Consider the following 21770-nt stretch of genomic DNA (forward strand, 5'->3'; position numbering starts at 1 on the left):
TTTTTTTTTGCAAGGAACTTTTTTCTAAGCAACTAGACTGCAGCTTGCCCGAATGGACCGAAGACGGTCACACAAATTTCTTAGATATTCATTTAAAGCGTGCTCCACGAGATGGTGGTCTGAAGCGACCGCTTCTTGTAAGCCTAACCCTCACAGAAAGTTTTTAGGAGCCTTCGCGGGTAAGAGGCGATTACGCTCATACCATCGGGACAAAGCCTAGACTCCTCTCAGGTATACTGCAGACGGCACGCGCTGCTTTCAAGGAGAATATTTCTCTTTAGTCAAGTCGCAAAAGCGACAGAGATGTAGCAGGTCTCAATTTTGTAGTACAAATCCAATTTTAACCTTATTTCGAACCAGGGAATTGTTTATACTTCCTTATGGAAATAGTGCTAGTGGGAGCGAAAGTCCATTTTCTCTAAATTCGTTTAGGATATGACCTTAACTTTCCTAAATCCTGCCGTAACTAAATTTCGTAGAGTTCGTTTGACCTGCTTTTTGTGTTCTGTCTCAATTTGCTATTTTTATTTTTTTAATATCTTAGGGCCGTGGCTCTAAAATTTGTATGCAGGACGAATAAACTTAGCTGACTTGAGTGTTTGGGCACCAAGACCGATTGAGAATTTTACGAGTATGCGAATGAGGCAAAATGCATTTAGTTCAAGTTGCATACTTTGAGGTTAGTACAGTGAAAACATGTAGCACGCTGTTCATACAAATTTTTAATTAAAATAAGAAAATGTCATATCTTTCAATTTGGCAGGAATGATTTTTAATTAATTCAAAGCTATTGTCACGTCATGCAAATTCAACTGGATGCATTCCTCTGGTTGTTTACATTTCAATTAGAAATTTGAATCTACGAATGACTGGAAAAAGGGTGGAGTGGAGGGGTGGAGGGGGAAGTGACTGTCAAAATTGGCTGGGTATAAATAAGCTTAAGTTTTGTTGAATAGATTAGAATAACTAGAGTTCGCCCAGCAGTTGAAATTCAACCACTAAAATAAAGGAGAATTGAGGTGAGTTAAGGTGACTTGAGCTGAGCTGAGTCCAGTTCAGGAGATGTGAATTGAAGTAAGTGAGTTCAGGTTAGGTAAGCTTAGATAAGTTAAGGTGAGTTGAGTTGAGGTGAGATAAGCTGAGTTGAGGTGAAATGACGCTAGTTGGGGTGAGTTGAGTTCAGGTGAGTTAAAGTGAGGTGAATTGAGTTGAGATGATTTGAAGTGAGCTGTGGTGAGTTGAGTTGAAATACGTTGAACAACATAATATAATATAACATAACATAACATCGCATATCATAACGAAATTTAACATAACATAAGATAACATAGCATATCATAACAAAACATAACATAGAATAAGACAACATAACATAACATATCGCATTCATCAATTTGTATTTTCTTTTTATCTATTTTTCTTAATCTACCATTTTATTTATTTATTTGTATATTTATCTTTTTATTTTAAACTTTATTTTTTCCTTTTCCTTTACGTCTATCCTGATCTTTATCTTGATCCTTTTCTTCAACTACATATTTGTCATTTTGTTAAGTACACCTGTAGCTCGTTTCTGTAACAATTCTCTACCAAGGCGAATTGAGATATGAATTCGTCGCCTTGTTCTCTACTGCTAATGAGTAGTAGATAATGACGTTTATTCTCTACCAGTGGAGAAATAATCGGTAGAGAAGAGTTACAGGAACGAGCTACAGGCGCCTAAATACATGCTATGTACCGCTGCATTTGCAAAAATTTCCTTTATGAAACTTATGAAATTTTTGCACATGCACTTCTCAACTGCCATGTTAGATGGCACTTCAAAGTATGCTCGACCTAGTCTGATGCACGGACGCTGCTTGACTTACAATCATGCAGAGGTGGTACTCACCTATAGCTACCATTGGCCACAGTGCCTACCCACCTTTTTTTGAACCAATAAATATTTTTTTATATAAATACATACATGTAAACATACTGGTCTCCCCTCTCACTAAGTTATTCAAAGTATTTAAATTTTTCTTCCTCTTTGTCTTTATCTTTAGGTTTTTTACTTTTATTTTAATCTTTGTCTTTATCGCTTTCTTCTTCTACACACTCAACATTACCTTCTTCCTTGTATGGGCCTAGCACGTTTATTTATTTCAGTGGCAATATTAAAGCTCTCATTTAGGAGGCCTTTCCTCCTCTCGCAGTGTAAATTTTGAGTTGATTTTTTGATTAATTTTAAACTAATTTAAAGTTTGAATAAATGTTCTATTTCTTACTGCAAACGTTATTAAGGGCCGTTTTCTCGACTGCCTGTTAAAGTTAACGGGTGCTTTGACCGCCCGTCAAATTTGCGGCTCACATGCAACTTCAATAAAAAAAATTTAACGGGTAGACAAATTTAACAGGCGTTCGAGAAAACGACCCTAAGAATGGTAAATGCACTCGCCTCGAGAAGGTAAATGGCAAGAATTAGCTTTCCAACTTTTTTTATGTAGGTATTCTCTGCTCTTTCTTCAAAATTTGTAATATGTGAATTGCATTAATGTCTAATATCGTATCGGTTTTTAGAAAAATAAATAAAGTCAATGGACAGCCCATAAAGAAAGAGGACTGCCTTTCGAAATAAAGTACGGATAGTCACCGCACCATATCTCGTGACTTTTGTTCTTATCTATTTTCGCAACCCTCCATTTGCCTAAGTTTATTCCGGCAACTCGTTAGCTGCCTATTGATGGTAGAAGCCACATTGCCTGCATAAATAAGTTGTTAAGTTGGTCCTAGGACCAAAACAACCAATAAAACCGGTAACCAGTACAAAAAACTGATTTCATTTTTTAAATCACCGTGAAGTGAAGCAGTCCTTGTAGTGGGAAAGTTTCAACGAATTGCTGGTAGCAGCGATGCAGTAATTGTCCAAAGCTTTTAATTAAATAAAAATAATTCCTGTTAATCGGGGAGATACGAGATTTTCTGTTAAATTGAGAGATAAGAAATTTTCTTATTTTGATTAAAATATTTTTCTGAACAGCACCTTTTTTTATACTGTGGGAAATTTTTTCCCACACTGTTATTGGTACTTAAACAACTATGTACTTGATATGAAACTATGTCAGCCCTTGCATTGGCTGGCTATGACTAAAACTGCAGTTTGTTAAGGAAACTATATACATACGTTAATTAAACTGAATCAGGCCAGCGTCTACGTGTTTCTGCATTACATGGCTCGTGGTTTCATTAAAGGCAAATAGTTTTCACTCAACTTCCGCAAAAAACCAATACCATTGCATTAATCAAGCACATTTATTTCCCAAGGGGTGCACATTAGTTGGAGGAAAGTAAAGTTCTTCAATAGTTTTAATACATCAAAACGTCAATCTAACCCCCAAATTCGATGGTCATTTACCACTAAGCGCTCCTCAATTGCATTCACTCCAGCCTTTGAAACCAAATTAATTTGCGGCTATAAAGGTAAATTTCCCAAAACCACAGAAATTGGCTTCCCTAATGCATATTGAAATGTTTCATGCTGTTTCCTCAAACCTCAATGCAACTGCGAGCACTCAGCCGCAAGGCGCTTCATTGTAACAATCGTTTTATCTGCTGCAAGCTTATGTAAGTACATATGCACGTACATACATATGTATGTAGTAAGTAACCCCCTCCGTGTTGGGGCAAATTAATTTCGAAAATAACAAAGGCGGTTAGTAATTTCGGGAACAAAGTAGCACAAGCGCAATTTAGTTGACAGCGTTGAGGGAGCGATGCAGGAATTTAAACCCTCATTGTTTTGAGCTTTGACCTGTAAACATACATATGTATGTATATTCACTTTCGTGCGAGTGCACATTTCCCTATATATATACATAGAAAATATGTGTAAATGTTTGCGGTGATCTGTGTGTGAATGCCGATAAGTAGTGATGTGTCTGTTTATTGTTTTTTCTTCCTCCAGTGGGTTACAAAAAAAAGAAACAACAGTTGCTTAGGTACTCACCGACATTGCCTTCGCCAAGTGCCGTTGGGCTTGCCGACAACAACACCAGCAATTGCAACAACAGCGTTACGGTGGTCGAGGGTCGTTGCAACAATTTAAGCGTTGCATGCAACGAGCGCGTTCGCTGTTGCGTCAATTGCTGGCATTCTGCAGAACTGCGCTGCTGCTTGATTGCCTGCAATTGTTGTTGTTGTTGTTGGAGATGCCGCTGCTGACTTCGATAATGTGGCTGTTGCTGATGACGTTGTGGCAAAGATGATTGTTGCTGTTGCTTTTGCAGTTGCCTAATACATTGCTGCTCTAATGAGTTGTGCTGTTCGTTTTGCCGCTGATGTTGTTGTTTTTGTATTGGTTGTACATTGCATGCCATGATAATGGGCCCACCTAAAAGGAAAACAAAAGAGAAATATATTGTACAGGAGTTGTGCAAGCGATAAGAGAAAAAGTGTATTCGATTAGTTGAAGTAGAGTGGAATGTAACGAATCACGTGTGAGCGCCTATAAGTAGGCTATAAAAATTGCCAGTAAAGGTAAGTTTAATGGCTGCTAGCAATACATTGCTGCTTGCTGCATTAGTAACAGTTATGTTGATAGTTGAAGACATTGGTGCATCCATAAGCTTTGTGAGAGGGGCAAGAGGCCTGGTATGGATGTCCGAAGAAACAGAGCTCTTGTTACCAGTCCATATCTAACATGACGTTAAGTGCTTTAGTGAGAGTGATATTTAGTAGGACTCTGATTCCCACTATAACGGTTCGTTGTCGCCTCTCCAGTGTTTTCACTACTGTAGTCTGCTCTGGTGCCTTTCCTCAGATGGAAACTCCGTGAAACTATGTGCGCTTAATTTTTGTTTCATAGAGCCAGAAAATATCCATATTAATTGCCCAGTTTACCGGTAGAGAGCCGCGGATGCTTTCTTCTTCCTCGTTAGGCCTCAATGTAGGCTTCCCATCTAGAATCAATGCCAAGTACTTGACTCTATCACAAAGCTCCAGGTGTACACTTTCCTCCAATTAAAGGGAAGAATCGCGTGCAATGTTTTATTGTTCGTTGTGAACAAGTCGAGTTCCGTCCTATTGGGATTTGCATCGGTTCTTCGAGGTCTATCAATGCTTAACCTTCTAAGGTCAGAGAGCGCAGAGATTTACAAACCAATTGGCTTTTGAGTAGATAGTGAGATTGGGTAACAGTAAGTACCTAAAATACGATTCAGTGATCAAGAAGCCGTAACCCTGGAATTAGAGAGGTCTCTACTAAGAAAAACTCAACTGAGCCGCTGATAATAGTCTTAAAAGATTCGTGGAAATTAGGAGACACATCGTTGTTAGAGGTATTTTCAAAACAGATGCAAACAAAGAAATTATTGTGATTCAAGAGTCAGCGAGAAGCTTGCTTGATTTTTTTGGACGATTTTAGTTCATGTGGGGGCGTCTGAATCCCACAGATTCTTTCGAAGTGTGATACGCCATTGGATGCGTGGCGCATGTGTATGTACTTATATAAGAAGCTATGTATGCAATTTCGCATCTGCACCGTCCACCCTTTGTTCGTTTTACATCAACCTACATAAAATATACATTTCGCATAACCAGCCAACAACTTTATTGGCAGTTGTCGGCAATTTTTTTTCTACACCGTTGACGCCGATAAATTCGCATTTAACACATTGTTGCTGTTGGCGTTTAGTAGCCTGCTTTTTGCCTTAACAATGTAGTTATGCATTCCCGTTCCTGGATGTGTGTGCGTGCGCTTGTGGGAGCCCATTTGGGCGTACGTTTGGCATATTACTCCGCCTTCCGCTCAACACTAACGTTTATTTGTGTTTGCATAGTTGTTGCTCTATCGGCGTTTAAGATTAGCCGTCATCGATTCGCCATCAGTTAGCGAGTGACGAAACGAACGAACTCAATGAGGTACAACCAAATTCGCTATCGTCTATCCGTGCTAGCTAACTTTGTTGTTGCTTTCACATGCAAAATTTTTCGTTAAGCGACCGGAACTCAAACATAGCAAGCAGCGACATATATAGTACGTAAACATATACGTTTGTGTGCGATTTAGTGTACTTCTGCCTACGCTTCACTGCAAACCGGAAATATATTGGCGGATGTTGTGATGTGCAACGCGTCGTTGCGTCGGCAAAATCGACCAAAGCGATTGCCAACAAAAGCAAAAGCAAACCGATACTACGCCCACACCTATGCTCATGGTCATATAAGTACTTGATTGAGAGACTAGCTTTGCATGAGTATGTATGTGTTTATGCACACAGACAGCCATAACGATTTCTGGGAAAACCTTTTTGCTACATCTTCAATGTATGTATGTAGTATGTATGCACGTATTGCTCAATTTGAGTTTGGCCTCTTTAATTTAATTTTATTGCGCGTGGCAAAGTTTAGTGAAATGAAATTACATAACCTTTTTTTAACAATTTGACCTCAGAAGCTTAAGGCCAACAAATTGGTAAAATGGCTCAGCACTTAAGAAATGAAGTTTTATCAATCATATATTAATGATAAATATCTTCATTCGTTCGTTTGATGCCTTTAACCCTTTTCGATGTCACTACACACTGCAAACCAAACTTTAAACTATAAAATTCCAAAGAAAAAAATTGGAGCAGATGTAAGGAGCTATAATTTAACTTCACCCCCGAACGACAAATGGTTTTATGAGCTGGTTCGCCATCGCTCAGTGTAGTCCCCATGAGTTCTGCGAGCTAATAATTTTTTGGACAGGCTAAACGCCTAAAATAAAATTAATTCAGAATTTTAGTACTGCTCGTCGTCGCACATTTAATTTCAAGAAATTCCAACCGTTTAAAACCCCTTTTTAGAACTTTTTTACAACTTAAATAACATCAAACTTCTTCATCACTGCAGGCTCTTGTTCTTTGGTTTAATGTTATTTACAAAAAAAAAACAAGTAAGAAAGTCTAAGTTCGGGCGGAGCCGAACATTAAATACCCGGCGCAAGTATTAAATATATGTTTTTTTCACGGGTATTTAATGTTCGGCTCCGCCCGAACTTAGACTTTCTTACTTGTTTTCATATATTTTTCTATTTCTTTCTCCACAAACTATGTACAACACATGTAAGTACTGCTAAGTTGTTCTCTATTTAATGAAAATGTAACAGATTGCTACTATGTTCGGAGTTTGCCTGCGGCTGCATTTACGTACCCTCTCTTTTGTTGCTGTTGCGTAAATTTATTAACAAAGGAAATTGCATTTATTGAGTCTCAAATGTTGTAGCCAAACAACAGCAAAACAACACTTTGCTAGTAACATTTGTATAGTTTTTCTAGTAAGTACATTTGCGTAGGGCTTTTCCGTTTTTGCTTGCCAGTTATTCAGATTGCATTATACAATACTAATTAATGTACGTGAATATGTAAATATATACCTACATATGTATGTAGAATTTGCAGGAAATATAGCCGGTTTTTTGCTTTTATCCATCAACTTTATTAAATTTCCTTTCAAATTTAATTTCTTCTCCCGTGCGCTTCTCTAAGCAGAACTTTTTTGTTGTGATTGTCTAAAAACTTGTTCTAAATATGTAGTACATATTTATATTCTTTGTTAGAAGACTTGCTATCTGTTGAGTTGGTTATGGTTATTTTGTTGATGTTGATTTTCTAATTTACATAGATGCAACCAATAGGAGGAAGCGTACTTCATAATTTCATTTGAAATTTACTTCGGTGTACCATTCTGAGTAAAAACGTATAATTTTAAGATGGATTGCTTCTGCGAAACGAATTTTATACCCTACTTTCCATCCGCGCAGAGTGAATACTCAAATATTTACGCGTGGACGGTGCGGTAGTAGAGGTTCGAATATAATTTTTCTGATGGCTAAACATCCAGCTCTAGGTCAGAATTCGGAGTCCATATCAAAATTTAGGCAAAGCTTCATATTTTACTTAAGAAAATAAAGCTCGGTATCTGAAGGCGAAGTATATGATATCTTAAGAGCCATGGGTTGGAGTTGTGGAAGTTTAATTGTATGCACCGATTACCAAAAAACTTCTAGCCCGTTGACTACTTTAAAATTAGCTTTCTGCTTCTTAGGTCAACCGGAATACATGAGCCACATGCATTAATAAGTAGTACTTTCTTCTACGGGTTTTAGGCCCACTGTCAGAAAATAGTGAAGAAGGTAAGGCAAAAGAAGCAGCTGAAGATTGGGCTAAGGTCATATCTCTCCAAAGCACATCTTTAGTTCACTTGCCCAGGCTCAAGTGCGAGATATATTCGTAGAGAGGTGTCTTAGTTTTTTGCCAATCCAATTTATTTTAGTCGGAAATATAGATAACATTTAAAACAAATTCTCTTTGATAGGTAGCGATTGTGTTGACAGCTAATCTCAACTCCAAGAGCTCTTCACGTTTGATTAAGAAATACGAGCTACAAAACTGGACTGTTGTGCAAACCTAATCATCTTACATGTAAGCTGTAGAAGCTTTTCTGGGACGTCTTTAACACACCTACAAAATATATAATGCCTGCTTAATGGTAGCTACTTCAATTTCAAAAACGCTACAGCCCGTTCTCCCAAACTTTACCCTATAATCAAGTTTCGATCTCTCTGAGAACAAGTTTAATGTTCCCGAAATTATCCCTTAAGTGAATTCGTGCAATATCAACGATAATGTGTTCAGCATGGCATTAAGCGCCAGAGAAGAAATAATGGGCAACGCACTAACCTTATCAGAGAGAAGCAGACAATGGCCTTCAATGGAGAGCCGAATTACGTTCGGAATCTTGTACTTCCTAGTAAATAAAAACAGTTCAGTCTTGCTAGGTTTGAAAAAGAGGTTGCTAGTTAACTTGGCTCAAATCACATGAGGGACTTAGAAATCTAACTGACCCGCTATCTATCACTTTCTGTTCCTTTCCAGCTGCTTTCGCAGGTCGTTTGCGACGAACATGCAGAGCAGAGATGATGTGCGAAATACCTCTGTTCACTCTTCGCTGTCGAAAACGCCCTAGCTGAAAAAACTTTTCAAGAACGCCCTATTCCAGAATTTGGTTGAAGGACGCCCTATCTCAGCACATTTTCAATATATGTATTTTGAAGTAAGATAGGGCGTTTTTGTACCGAATTCTGAGATAGGGGTTCTTCAACCAAATTCTGAGATAGGGTGATTTTCAATAAAATTCTGAAATAGGGCGTTCTTGAAACTTTTTTTGAGATAGGGTCTTTTCGAACTGGCTGCCGAGATAGGTCGATCTTCCACTCAACACTCGATATGCATTTTGTAGGTGCAAAATCTGGTTCAAAACATTTTTAAAAGTAAAACGTTAAATATTTACAAATTGGAAAACGAATATTTCTCTGTATATGTGCTACATTTCACTTAATTGTTTAATATACATACGTATCTTATTTTCACCAGATTTCGCACTAAGTTATTTTATTTTTTCTTAATGCAGTTTTTTTGATTTTGGTTTTGCTTTTCTTTTTCAAATTTCATATATTTTCTATGCCTTTTAATCTATCTGCTAAAAGCTATAACATACAAGATATATACATACATAAGTCTTTAATAAAAACGCATGAATATTTGAGAGAGATTTTATATTGAAGGCTATTAAATGAAAGGCTGTTAATGCGAAAATTACTTTAACGACCAGCAGCGCACTTAGGAATATTGGCGCTGAGGATTAAGTGAGAATTAACAAGCATAGATTTTTAATACTGAATTGTGTACATATGTACAGTTAATTCTATTGAAGGGGAGTATTTTAAAGGTAACTTGGAAATAAATTTTCCCATCGTTCCTTCGAGTTTCCCGTTTAGCTTAGTTAATTTCTATTTAATACCTAATATTCGCATTTATTTAGAAAAAAAAATAGGTTTTGAAATTTATCTGCCCTTCAAACTAAAATGTTGTTTTGAAAAAATGTGTTTAAAGGGCAGATAAATTTTAAAATCTACATGAGAAAACTACACTTAATAACTTTTAGCTTGCCTCTTTTAATACATGCATAGTTAATGTTACAAAGTTTTTGTAAATAAATAATTAACTCTCATAACAAGAATGAACTTAGTTTGCTATAAATTTTAGATTTGTAGATTTTAAATTTTTTTTAAAGTATTTACTTATTAAAATGATGTATTAATTTATATACACATATGCGTGCAGTCTGTTAATTGTTGCATTAAAAATCAGTAATCCAAAATATGCAAATATCGAAAATAAACCAATATTTACTAGAGTTTGTTCTTAATTTGGTTTTAATTTTAATCCCTATTCGCAATGATACAATCAGAATTCGATAAAATCAGAGTTAATTCAGTCAGTGATAATTTGGTGGAAGTGAAAATACATTCATATGTACATACATATGTATGCATGAATGCAAATATTTTGAATTGAAAATGCGTTGAAAAGTAACAAAAATAATATATGTATTAGAATGCGTGCAGGCTGTAATTTTATAAACCATATTTTGTATTCAAACACACGCATATATTTCTATGTACATATTTAGGCCATTGCATAGTCAAATAAATTAGAAACTCGTATGAATAAATAACTATAATCGAATTAGTTACACATTTGCATATGAATATGTGCACATAATTGCTCATACATACATATGTAAATATGGCCGCAGTGTTTACTCATCATGGGAATCCTGTCCAAGTGAAATATATCAGAACTATGGTGAGAGTTGAATGTAGGGTGTTGCGAATGTTTCAAATTAAACGCAAAAAAACATAAATTTTGCATACCTTGCGAATTGTCATGAAACGTAAATATGAAAACTATTAGTCCAGAAAACAGTATTCATCGCAAGTCTGCTCTAAGTTCGGACAGATACGCAAAAATTTAAAACAAGAAAATGTTGAGGTGATTACACCTCATCATCCTGCAGTTTGTAGGAGTAATCAGGCAAGATTTTCAAAGCTAACCCCCCCAACCACTCTACTTTGAAGTTTTGATCCTACCATGTAAAAGATCACTGCTTTCTTCTCCAATAACACCGTCCAACCTATTCTTTCTTGCCTACAGGGAATGTCGATAGAGAAGTAGCCACCGGCACCCATTTCGAAGGCGCAATAATTTGTATGATCAAGATTGGAATCAAAGCGCTCCAGAACACCATAGCCTCCAGTTTTCACTTGGCGAGTTTTTTAAATATGCCAAAAGTCAGTCAGTCAGTCAGTAAACTTTTGTCTGTTTTTTTTTGTGAACTCTTATTTGTTAAGTCATCTGGCCGTCTAATCTCGAAGGCAAAAAATGACGTTTTGTAATTTATTAACCATAATTTCCGTTTATGTTTAATGAAGTAAGGCGTGAAAAGTGTTTTATTTTGCAACATTTTAATAACATCTAATTAAAATATGGGACATGTTTATGTGTTTAAGTACTGATGTTACCAGGACCGTGCGGAGATGGAAATGTGAATCATGAACGTAAATGAACAGGAATACATGAAAATTCTGGAAGCAGACAAGCGTGAAAAATAATGAAATTAAGTTGTGCGGGAATGTATGTACATTGTACATATTGTAAATATGTATAAAGGTATATGTATCATTTTGAAATAAAGTGCATATTAGGGTACTACATAATTTTTGTTTGGCGCAAACCCGTTTCGGTTAAGAACAGAAATTACCACAAAAGACTCAATTATTTCATAAAAAAAACAAATTGTCATAAGTGTTATAGCTCAACCAGCCACCGACACGATCTATCTAATGAGATTCTCGTGTTAACGACCACTCACCACCGCATGGTGGTGACGTCGCCGTTGCTTCTCGCTCTCTATCAATAGCAGTCAAATCCTAGTTTTTAGTTTTCTTAAGATTCTGAGGGATACAAAATTAAAGGAGCAGTTTTCAAAACATTTTAGAGAGGATATGATTTAAAATGCACTACTGTACACTTTTCCAAGCATTACGTAATATAATCTATAACTTAAAGTCCTGAGGCCCCGGTCGGGTGGGAAGTAGTTGCCATTAAACCCATCTATTCAGCTTGAAAGGAATACAATACCATTTGACATATCAGTATGCAGGGGCGCACCCACGAATATATTTTAGGGGGGGTTTTATATTTCTGAATATATATCACCGGAAAATACTGAAAATTTGCTTCAGATAATACGCTCTTTAAAATACATTCATGCAAGTTTTATGTACAGTATGTAATAAATAAATAAACGTTTTAAAACCCATAAACTGCACTTTATTTACATAAGATTAACAGAACTCAAACACTTTTAACCGACTTCAAAAAAAAGAGGATGTTATCAATACGCCGGAATACATAACTTTTGACCACGTGAACCGATTTGAAGATGGTACCTCAAGGGTCGTCCCGTAATTTGTTTTAGAGATCCGATGATTGGATCATGAAGAAATTAACGGTACCCCTAAATTTGAAGTCGGTTGTGTTCTTTCCTTAAAAACTACTTGTTTAATAAAAAGTTCTATAAACTCAAGATGCGCTCAACTTTTAAAAGTACCTAATAAAAAATTTTAAAAGAGTCAGTAAACATAAATTTATTGATTCTATAAATTTTTGCACTTTTATGTTCATTTTTTCTATTTCTGGTTTCTGGTTTTCGATAGAGATGGTGAGTTTTCACGATTGCTAAATTTTTTTAATATTTCGAATACCGAAAAAATTAACTGAACTCTCAAGAAAAACGAAAAATTCATATAAAACGACGGACGAGAAATGGAAAAGAAGTTTTCTTCTACCAAAATTTCTTAAATCAGTTTGCAGCTCTCAGGAAAAAAATGCTCGTATATTTATTTCCTCATAGAAATTTACAGCAAAAGCAAAGCGCTTTTTCAGGCAACAGAAATTATAATAAATATTTCTTACAATTTCCTTGAGAGCTGGATTCTTAGCTTTAAGATACAATTTGTACTTGAGGTTATTAGCTTTAGGGGGGGTTTGAACCCCAAAATGGACTTTGGCTACTTACCTTTTCGCGGATATCGACTTTGGCCTATAGAAAAGGCCATAGAAAAAGGCCGCTATCTGTGGAACAAGTTCTGGCTTACTGATTTTCAGATTATTGCAATGATTTTTGGACTGACATCTAAACAAAAATAGCAGCCGCATTGGACTTTGTCGAAAATTCGTACGGTATCTTGGATAATTAATTTAAATTTTTACAGTGCCCCAAGGCTTGGAGGAGTCTCGCGAAATTATGAAGCACTCTTAGATCTCTACTTTGACAAGTTGAGGAGAACTCCAGCATCTACGAAAAGCAGCTGGGCATACGCAAAGTACCACGATCGCAGTGGTCATCGCCAGTTGCTAACAAGTACGCCCTGCATTACTTTTAGACAGCATAGGGCCCGCTAGAAGTCCAAAATATTAGGATGCACAAAAATTACATTTTGCTGGCGCTGCTACTGTCACCGCCACAGCCGATAAGGTAGAGGCTTTAACGCTGGCCATACTCTTCCGGAGATCTGCGAACAGGTCGCTTGGGCAGTTAAAAAAGTTAAGTATATTTTACTTTACTTTGATTTTGACACAAAATTCGTACCAGTTCTGAACAAAAAATTTGTTGAGTGTTTTAAGGACGTCACTGCCTGGCTGCAGGCTGCATTTGACCGTATGTATTCGCATTAGTGTGGTCCAAAATATGTAAAGTGAGAACTTTAATGCTCTCACACCCTGGGATTGCACCCCTATTTTTTCAAATAAAAAAAATATTTACAGGTCACTCAAAAGCGTTCAAAGTTTTCCATGTATTTTATATGGGAAAATAAGTAATTTTTAAGCAAACAATAACCACCTCTGATTTTTGTATCCCCCCTGCATTTTCTGGCATTTTCAGACGTATAGGCGGACCTATAAAATATATCTATTTACTATGAAAAAAATTTTAAGTAAATAATCGGGTATTATTATTGGGAATCTCCTGAAGAGAAAAAAAGTTTTCCGATCGAAAAATTTTGATTTTCAAGACTTCTATACCATTTCTACGAAAAATTGTTTTTTTCATATAAAATAAGTGGAAAACTTTGAGCCACCTCTAAATATATTTTTACTTGAAAAAAATCGGGCTATATTTTTTTCGTTATAGAATAATCCTAGGGGGCGATAGCATTAAAATTCCGAGTTTACTTTTGCACATGCATTTTTGGACCACCCTAATGTGCATATATGCATGTACTACGTGTACATATTTTGCAAGGATTTATTTCACTCAGCAACGATTTCCAACATCCAAAGCTGTTATAAATACATTAATTACGTCCTTTTTCACAACATACCTCCATACCTCCACACCTCCTACGTACATACATACATACATATGTATGCATACAAATTTGCCTGCTGCCGACTGCTGACTCCCGCACACTAATGATAATTAAGGCCGCGCTGTGGTATGAGTAACCGTAAAATAATTAATTTTTATCGCTTTTGCGCTTTATTATGCAAGCAATTAAGTGACCGTTAAATATCGTTGGCAATTTGGTTGGGCTGAGATGGGAAAAAAACAAAATATGAACAACAAAATATGAACAACAAAATATGAACAACAAAATATGAACAACAAAAATAAACATTTTAAAAAGGTCAACAGTGAAAATTGAAATTTAAAATTTAAAAACCATTTGATGGCGTTGTTGAAAAATATGTAAAAAGTAATAAAAACTTGCACACGGAAAAGGCAGCAACGACCATAAAATTAAAGAGAAACGAGCACCCACAACCAACCACAAAAATAAGTAGTGAAATAAATATGTATGAAATAGCGATTAACAAGAAAACTGCAAAACAAAATAGTTGTAGCTTGTGCATAGAGCAACACGGCGCTCGTGCGAGCGCTACTAAAATAGTTAATACATATGTAAATTAATGACAAACTTTTGGCAACCACCAACCAGAGGAGTACAACGAAAATGTCAAGCACACACCGACCACAACAGCAACAGAAGCGGCAAAGCGAGCAAGGAATTTTAAGTGCAATGACGTAAATATGTATAATGTAATTGGAAATTACAAGAAAACAGTGGAGTTACAAATTAAAAGGGGCTAAGTTAATATATTTAGTAGCGACTATGTATGTATGTATACTACTAGTTATGTATATATGCACGAAGCAAGGAAAAACACAGATGGAGCAACAAAAGGAACAAAATAATTGCTACCAAAAATAATTACACATTTAAATTTAATACCAAGCCAACATTTTGGGTCGGTAACTCGCCCTTTGCAGTGGAAAATTCACTAATTTGGGAAAGGAACTGCTTTAGGAAGTCATTGGTATTGTCAACTGCCGCAATACGACGACTTGAGAGAGGCCAAGGTTAAATAGAGAGAAAGAGAGAGAGCGCTCTACGAGACTACATATTAAAGAAACGGAACTTAGATAACGCTAATGCCAGAGCAGTACAAATAAATGAATGCCTTCAAAGAAGGTCTGCATTTTAAGATGATGGAAAAAAACTGTCATTTGTGATATGGAGCTTTTTATAAAAGCGAAAGCTTCACAGATTAACCTGCCGTACGCGAGGACTATAGGAATATATTCTCTAATTTGCGAAAAATCTGTCGCTCGTTCCTCCTCGGTGAAAACTTAAAAGGTAATTATTTTTTCGGGGGTGAAAATAATTACCGTTTACTGAGCACTTCGGAGAACTTTTTCTTAGATGTCTCAAAACAGGTCTATGATATAAAATATAAATAGTTTTGGACTTAGAATAACACACTACTTCTCGAATATGAAGGTGGGAAATAAGGATACTCGGCTCTATAAATACGAAAGAGTCAACAAAATGGCCACCGAATTAGCCTGAAACAATTCTGTTTTGATTATTTCAGTCACAGCAGTGGTTTTCTTGTGTGTAACGTCAGGGCTCGGCAAGGTATGCAGAAGTTTTTAAAAAGAAATGAATTTTTTCGCTGAAAGACTAGAAATGGTCGTAGTTGTAATTTATCAGAAGTAGCAGAAAATGATGATCGTCTATTTTGCATCCCTATGTGATGGGTAACTCAGCACTGAGTAGAGCTATCGAGTTGTTACCCAGCAGTGTGTCATATCAGTTAAAAGCATTCGCAACACTATGGATGAGTAAGTCGGCACTTGGAAGGAATAATGAACTATGGAAACTCGAAATTCACATAAGGCCACGGTTCTGACAAAATTTTCTACTGACAAATTCTGTTTTGTAATGAGAATGGTTTGTGCGGATTCGAGTGGTAACGTGCGCGCTTCCAGCATACCAAATGTTTCTATTCTTCCGGTGTTAAAAGCGTTCACTGTTTTGGTTTTTTATATAAGGGAGAAACACTTTCAAGCTGTGTTTGAAGCTAAACCTCAGCAGCCGCCGTGGTTGAAATGGTTAGAGGTTCGCACAAGAACCAACTAGGCCTCTTGGTTGATTCATGGTCAGATTAAAATCCCAAAAATTGGTGGTCGCTCTTCGGTGAATAGAAACCTCTACATTGCTTTTTCGTTGCTGTTGTTTTTTTAGCCTCGGAAGCCACACATTCGCATAGCTAATTGAATTTCATCCGCTTACCCCATAACCCTGAGAAAGAAATCTTTGCTGTAAACAGTCGAGCGTCATTCTTAATTACAATACGTTGAGAAGCCAGATTGCGTTTTTAGCAAGGTTTCATTCATAAAAAGTATTACTGCCGCATTTATTCCAGCTCGAATACAACCTTACTTGCGACTTTCGTAATAAGTCCGATGCACTGACAATTTGCTCAAATTTACAAGAAGTCATACCACAGTGCGCTAGCAAAGCAGCAAGCATGACTCGTGAGGCAAATTAAAAGTGACGTTAGTGCAAAGTTCGCTAATAGTTGCCAACTGTGCTGGGGGCAAACAAGCGAAAGCGAAGGCGACAAAAACTACTAACAACTATTATGGAGTGTTCTACAACAATATTACAACAATAGCAATAAAAGTGGTAACGCCAACAACGAAATTGCAAACAAAAAATGTTGCAGGTAAAGACATACAATTACACGTACATATGCATATTAGGGTGGTCCTTAAAAAAAATCCAATGAACGATTTTTTCAGTCTCACCCCGTCAATCGGTAATACCACGGTCACAGACATCGCATATAAGTTTTGGCCCGTTTGTATACGATTAAGGCGTGTCATATAGGGCGCAAAGTTCAGATTCCTTTATAGAGACTCAAAAATTCATATTAAGTTTTTTCATCTGATACCTAAAATCGATACTACCATACTCGAAGATATCACAAATAAATTTTGGTCCCGACTGGAGTCGGTTAAGGCGTGTCGCAAAGGCGTCAAAGGCCAGATGCCTCTATGGAGACTCAAAAAATTAAAATTTTTTTTTTTACATTTGATGATTTGATAAAGTCGAAGACATCACATAAAAATTCTGGTCCCGATTGGAGTCGGTTAAGACGTCTCCATAGGGTAATCTGAAAGTTGATCCCTGTGCGACACGCCTTAACCGTAAAAAAATGGTCCTTTTATTTTACACAGTATATTGGTAAGTATGCTGATTCAGTAGTCGCAATCCGTTCCTTTACATATGTACGTTGTACATAGTCCGGCATACAAATCCTTAGACGCTCCTAACTGACAGCTACACGACTGCTGCCGCTAAAGTAGCAACTTCGTGAAAAAATACGCTTCTGCCGTCATTTGCCTGTCGCATTTTGCACTCTAACAAAAAGTTTTTTTCCAGTCAATATTTTGCACTTCATTTCCTGGAAGTTGCCAAGCTGTTGCGGCATTCTTTTGTAGTATTTTTTCTCCTTCATCTCCACATTTCGCTTACTTAGGCTTTTAATGTGAATTTTTCCCCATTTTTACTTAGAGTTTATGCATTTTTTATTTTGTTCTATTAATTTATTTTACAGTTTCCTTTTCATCAAGCCTGTGTACGCGTTGAAAAAAAAACTCTCTTCTTTAGCGCTGAAAATCTTAAAATCACTTGGCCGGAAGCAATTTACAGTTGCTTCCGGTCGACCGTTGACTACAAGGTGCCTGCTGCCTCTGCCCCTGCTGCTGCTGCTGCTAAGTAAACAAAGTTCGCCTGGCTGAAGTTCAAAATGGCTTTGTACATAAGCAGTAGTTTGTTAAATGAAGATTTAAAGCGAAGATGGAGAGAGCAAGCAGAATAACGAAAACGAATACAAGGCAGGATGCAGTTGTCAAATAAGCAGATTATTAATACTAGCCTCGTGGTAAATAAATAAAATTAATACTAATGAAATGTCCATGGCCGATAGCAGCTTATTCGAAGGCTTTTAATATTTAACTGCATTTGTGGAGGAATACAAACCCCATTGGGATCAAAAGCCAATTTTCAGAAGCTCATTTGCTAAAGTAATATTTTTCACTTAATTTTTTAATTAATTCTTCTTATTTGGCCTACAAAAGTATGTCTGTTAGTGTGAAGACCAACAACTTAGCAATTTTCCTCTCTACGTGGTCGATCTATGCGATATGCCGAATAGAGATATTTTTGCACCGGAGCATCGTACCACATGTTCAAGGCGTCGTAAGCGGGTATTGTGTTAATCGAACGCTCGTTCTTCCAGTTTCTTCGGCACTCGTCACCCCGCGTATAGAGTCATAGATCTCAAATGTCACCAAAATCTTGAAATTGTCAATCGAGCACTGACAAGAGTTATTGTTCGCTTGATCACCATAACTGATGGTTTTAACGCCGGAGCCTAGACAGACAAAGTCCTTTACTACTTTAAAGTTATAAATTCGCAGTTTGAACAGATGTGATGGTTGTGCTCAACGTTACTCTACATATGTACATAGTTGTATTGGTTTTGCGGCATCTCAAATTTAGATTAGACGTTGTAGAGGTAGCTTCTTTTCATGCTATCAAAGGCTATCTTTAAATCGACAAAAAGTTGGTTAATTGTTTTTCTGGAAAGGTGGGCACACCCCTTCTTTTTTTGTATCAGCCTCCAGAGCATCGAACTAGCAGACACCATTCTGAACATTTCTCAATTTTGATAGTTTAATGCTTTGATTTATCGAAATTATTTTACAGGATTCGAAAGATGGCGGTACCTACGTTTTTTTTACGGTATTACGTTTCTTTTTAAGGACTTGATGGACATCAAAAAATGTACTGAGGTACATTGAGGTTCACTGTGGTCTTTCTGTCTCTCTTTATTTATTTTTGGTAGCTGGCCTTCGTCGCAGCCAGCCACGAGGCTAAACATTCACAGTGGATGGGCTCCAAAGTCTTCTCGTTCGTTCCGAATCTTCTGCAAATCATTGGTCGGATCCAATTTAAATAATGCTTGCTGCTGTCATATGCTTCCAATTCTAGATAAATCGGCTCAATTTCCCAGAGAATGACGTCTAGGGATGTCGGAAAAACATCGATTCATCGAAATTATCGATGTTTTGCTTCGATGCATCGAAAAATTTCCATTCGATGTATAAATAGCCGATTTACGGATGGCTTTTGACAACTGACATCTCTAGCATATTGAAGCGCCACTTCAGTTTTTCAATTGTGCAAAAAAGTGAAGGGAGTTTGACCAAAATTTTTTGTTAAGAAAAACTGTTGATTGCAGGTTTGTTACCCATCTCATTCAAACAGATTAAGGGCTGTTTTTTCAAGTAGGTTTTAAAATTTACCAGCCCTTTAAGCACAAATTTTGTTCTGAAAAACTACTACTTCAAAAAATGGCACTATGTTCCACAAATGAAGCAATTTTCCGAAGTAATTTAAATTTTTAAGCCTTTTTTAGTTCATCCCCTAAATTTTCTTCAAACAAAATTAAACTACGTTTTAAATTATACGTATCGAGAAAACCAACTCAATGTAGAATGATATGGACAAAAAAAAACTTTAAAATTGAGGGAGAATTTTCGATGAATTAAAAATTAAAATTTTTGTGATTTCTATAGTTTTACAAAAAATTTGTTGACCTGATGCAACAGTCCGTTAGAAGCAAAATTAGCTCAGTTATAGTAATTAATTTGAAATTTTGTACAATTTGGCTAAAAATATATATTTTTTTCTGTGAAATAATATCTGAAAAATCCTATGCAAATCCATGCATCGCTGTATGCCCTCTGATGTATCGAATAATATAGATGTACACTTTCATGTATCGAATCTAATAAATTTCTTTATTGGCGCTGTAACCACCTAAGCGATTTTGGTCGAAATCAAATAAATACATCGATGTACATATTCTTGCCACTGGCATCCCTTGCGCATTCTTTGGCTACCGGCTTGGCCTCCTCGTTGTCAGTAACGTCAGGGTATATATAACTCAACTCAGCTGCGCTACAGCATTTCTTGAGGAAGTGCTGTGCTTTGGCAAAGAGAGTGCGAAAAAGTTATAAACATCTCGTCACACGAAAATTAGGGCCAATTTTCAGTAAGATTTTAGAGAATTGTTGAACCTGGGTTATAGCGCCATATAACAAAAACGCATGGAAGGGATTGCATCAGTTAAATATTAGAAATTCAAAATACGCATTTTTTCTTCCTTAAGTATTTAATACTTTCATTCGGCATCATCAATTTTAAGACTTTTGTGCAATTTTGCAGCAATCGAAAAATTCAATCGACATTTTGAAAATACTTCACAAGTTTGAAGTGGCGGGATAAATGAGCAAAGTTTTATCATTTGATAACGTGACACACATTCAATATTTTGTTGCATTAGTCAATAGAAGTTCCAGCGATTTCCATTACGATTTCGACAAGGACAGTGGCAGCACGCAGCAAAAATGGCGAATAATTTCTAATATTTACCACTTGCACATGCATACATACTTGCACCGTTATCTGCAGTTTAGCAAACATTGTGTGTGTGTGTGTTTTTTTTTTTCTTTACTCAAACACTACGAGTACATTGTTAGAATATCAAATACGAGTATAAATGAAATCCATTCATTGCGACACTTTAAATGGGAACACTAACTATCAAAGTGTCACATTGAACTGAAAGCATACCATTGCCTTCACTCTGCTTTCCCTACACTACCAGGCTTCAGTACGTCCAAATGTTTTCGCACTAACTTTGTTAACTTGGAGTGAATGTGGAAGGAAGACTTGACAGTAGTGGCTATGGTTGATGATGATGATGGTGGCGGTAAAAATGGAAGAGTTGTGTGCAATCTGTTAACAAGTAGCGGATTTTAGCTGGTTGCTCCAGTGGTGTGCTCTTCAGAATTGCTTGAGTTAGTTTTGGTGGAGTGGTCTCCGCTACGAAAACCGTCCATTCTCATTTGCTATCAGTTAGCAACTACGCAAAATGTTAACAAATGAAAATGTTGCAAGCAACTTTCAATGTGTGACAAGTATAAAGTGTCAAAATGCTTTTTTCGAAACTACTAGTGTTGCCGTTTTTGTTGTTGTTGCTGCTGCTGTTGCTGTTGCTGCACTCACAGACTTTTAACCAAGTGACAGCGAGATATGTCGCTGTCGAAGAAACTTTCAAAGCATCTAATATTCAGTGGCATACAACTGTTGATATATGTATGCATGTACATTAGAATGTATCACTTTCCATAAAAAAAAAATAAATAAAAAGTCGGTAATGTTTGTCCATCGGAAATATAAAATTTATAACATTTGAGGACTTCTGCCAAAATATTTCGCAAAAATATTAAGATTTACGTGAGCTGAACCTATTTGAAAATAACACCAAAAATCTTTTTTTTATAATTTTAGTTAGTTTTAAAAAATATTTTTTCTTAAAAAATAACCTGAGATGAAAATTAAATTTAAGCTTAAAAGGTCTATATAAATTTTTTTGAAAATCGTATCAACGCAATCAAAATAATGAGAATCTTGGGGATAT

At 36.4% G+C, this 21770-nt stretch overlaps 1 protein-coding gene across 1 annotated transcript in view; it reads right to left on the reverse strand.

Annotated features, from left to right (window-relative positions):
• Positions 1-966: 966 nt before the first annotated feature.
• Positions 967-21770, reverse strand: part of LOC118742089 (ataxin-8-like) — a 141681-nt gene continuing 120877 nt past the window's right edge. The window contains exons 2-3 of the mRNA XM_036474052.1: positions 3986-4369; positions 967-998 (exon numbers count right to left, since the gene is read on the reverse strand). Of these exons, the coding sequence (XP_036329945.1) occupies positions 967-998; positions 3986-4355 (402 nt within the window). The 5' untranslated portion in view covers positions 4356-4369. The remainder of the gene's footprint in view (positions 999-3985; positions 4370-21770) is intronic.

The sequence above is a fragment of the Rhagoletis pomonella genome, unplaced genomic scaffold (assembly GCF_013731165.1).
Source record: "Rhagoletis pomonella isolate Grant_MI unplaced genomic scaffold, Rhpom_1.0 Rhpom_scaffold_00006, whole genome shotgun sequence".
Taxonomy (NCBI): domain Eukaryota; kingdom Metazoa; phylum Arthropoda; class Insecta; order Diptera; family Tephritidae; genus Rhagoletis; species Rhagoletis pomonella.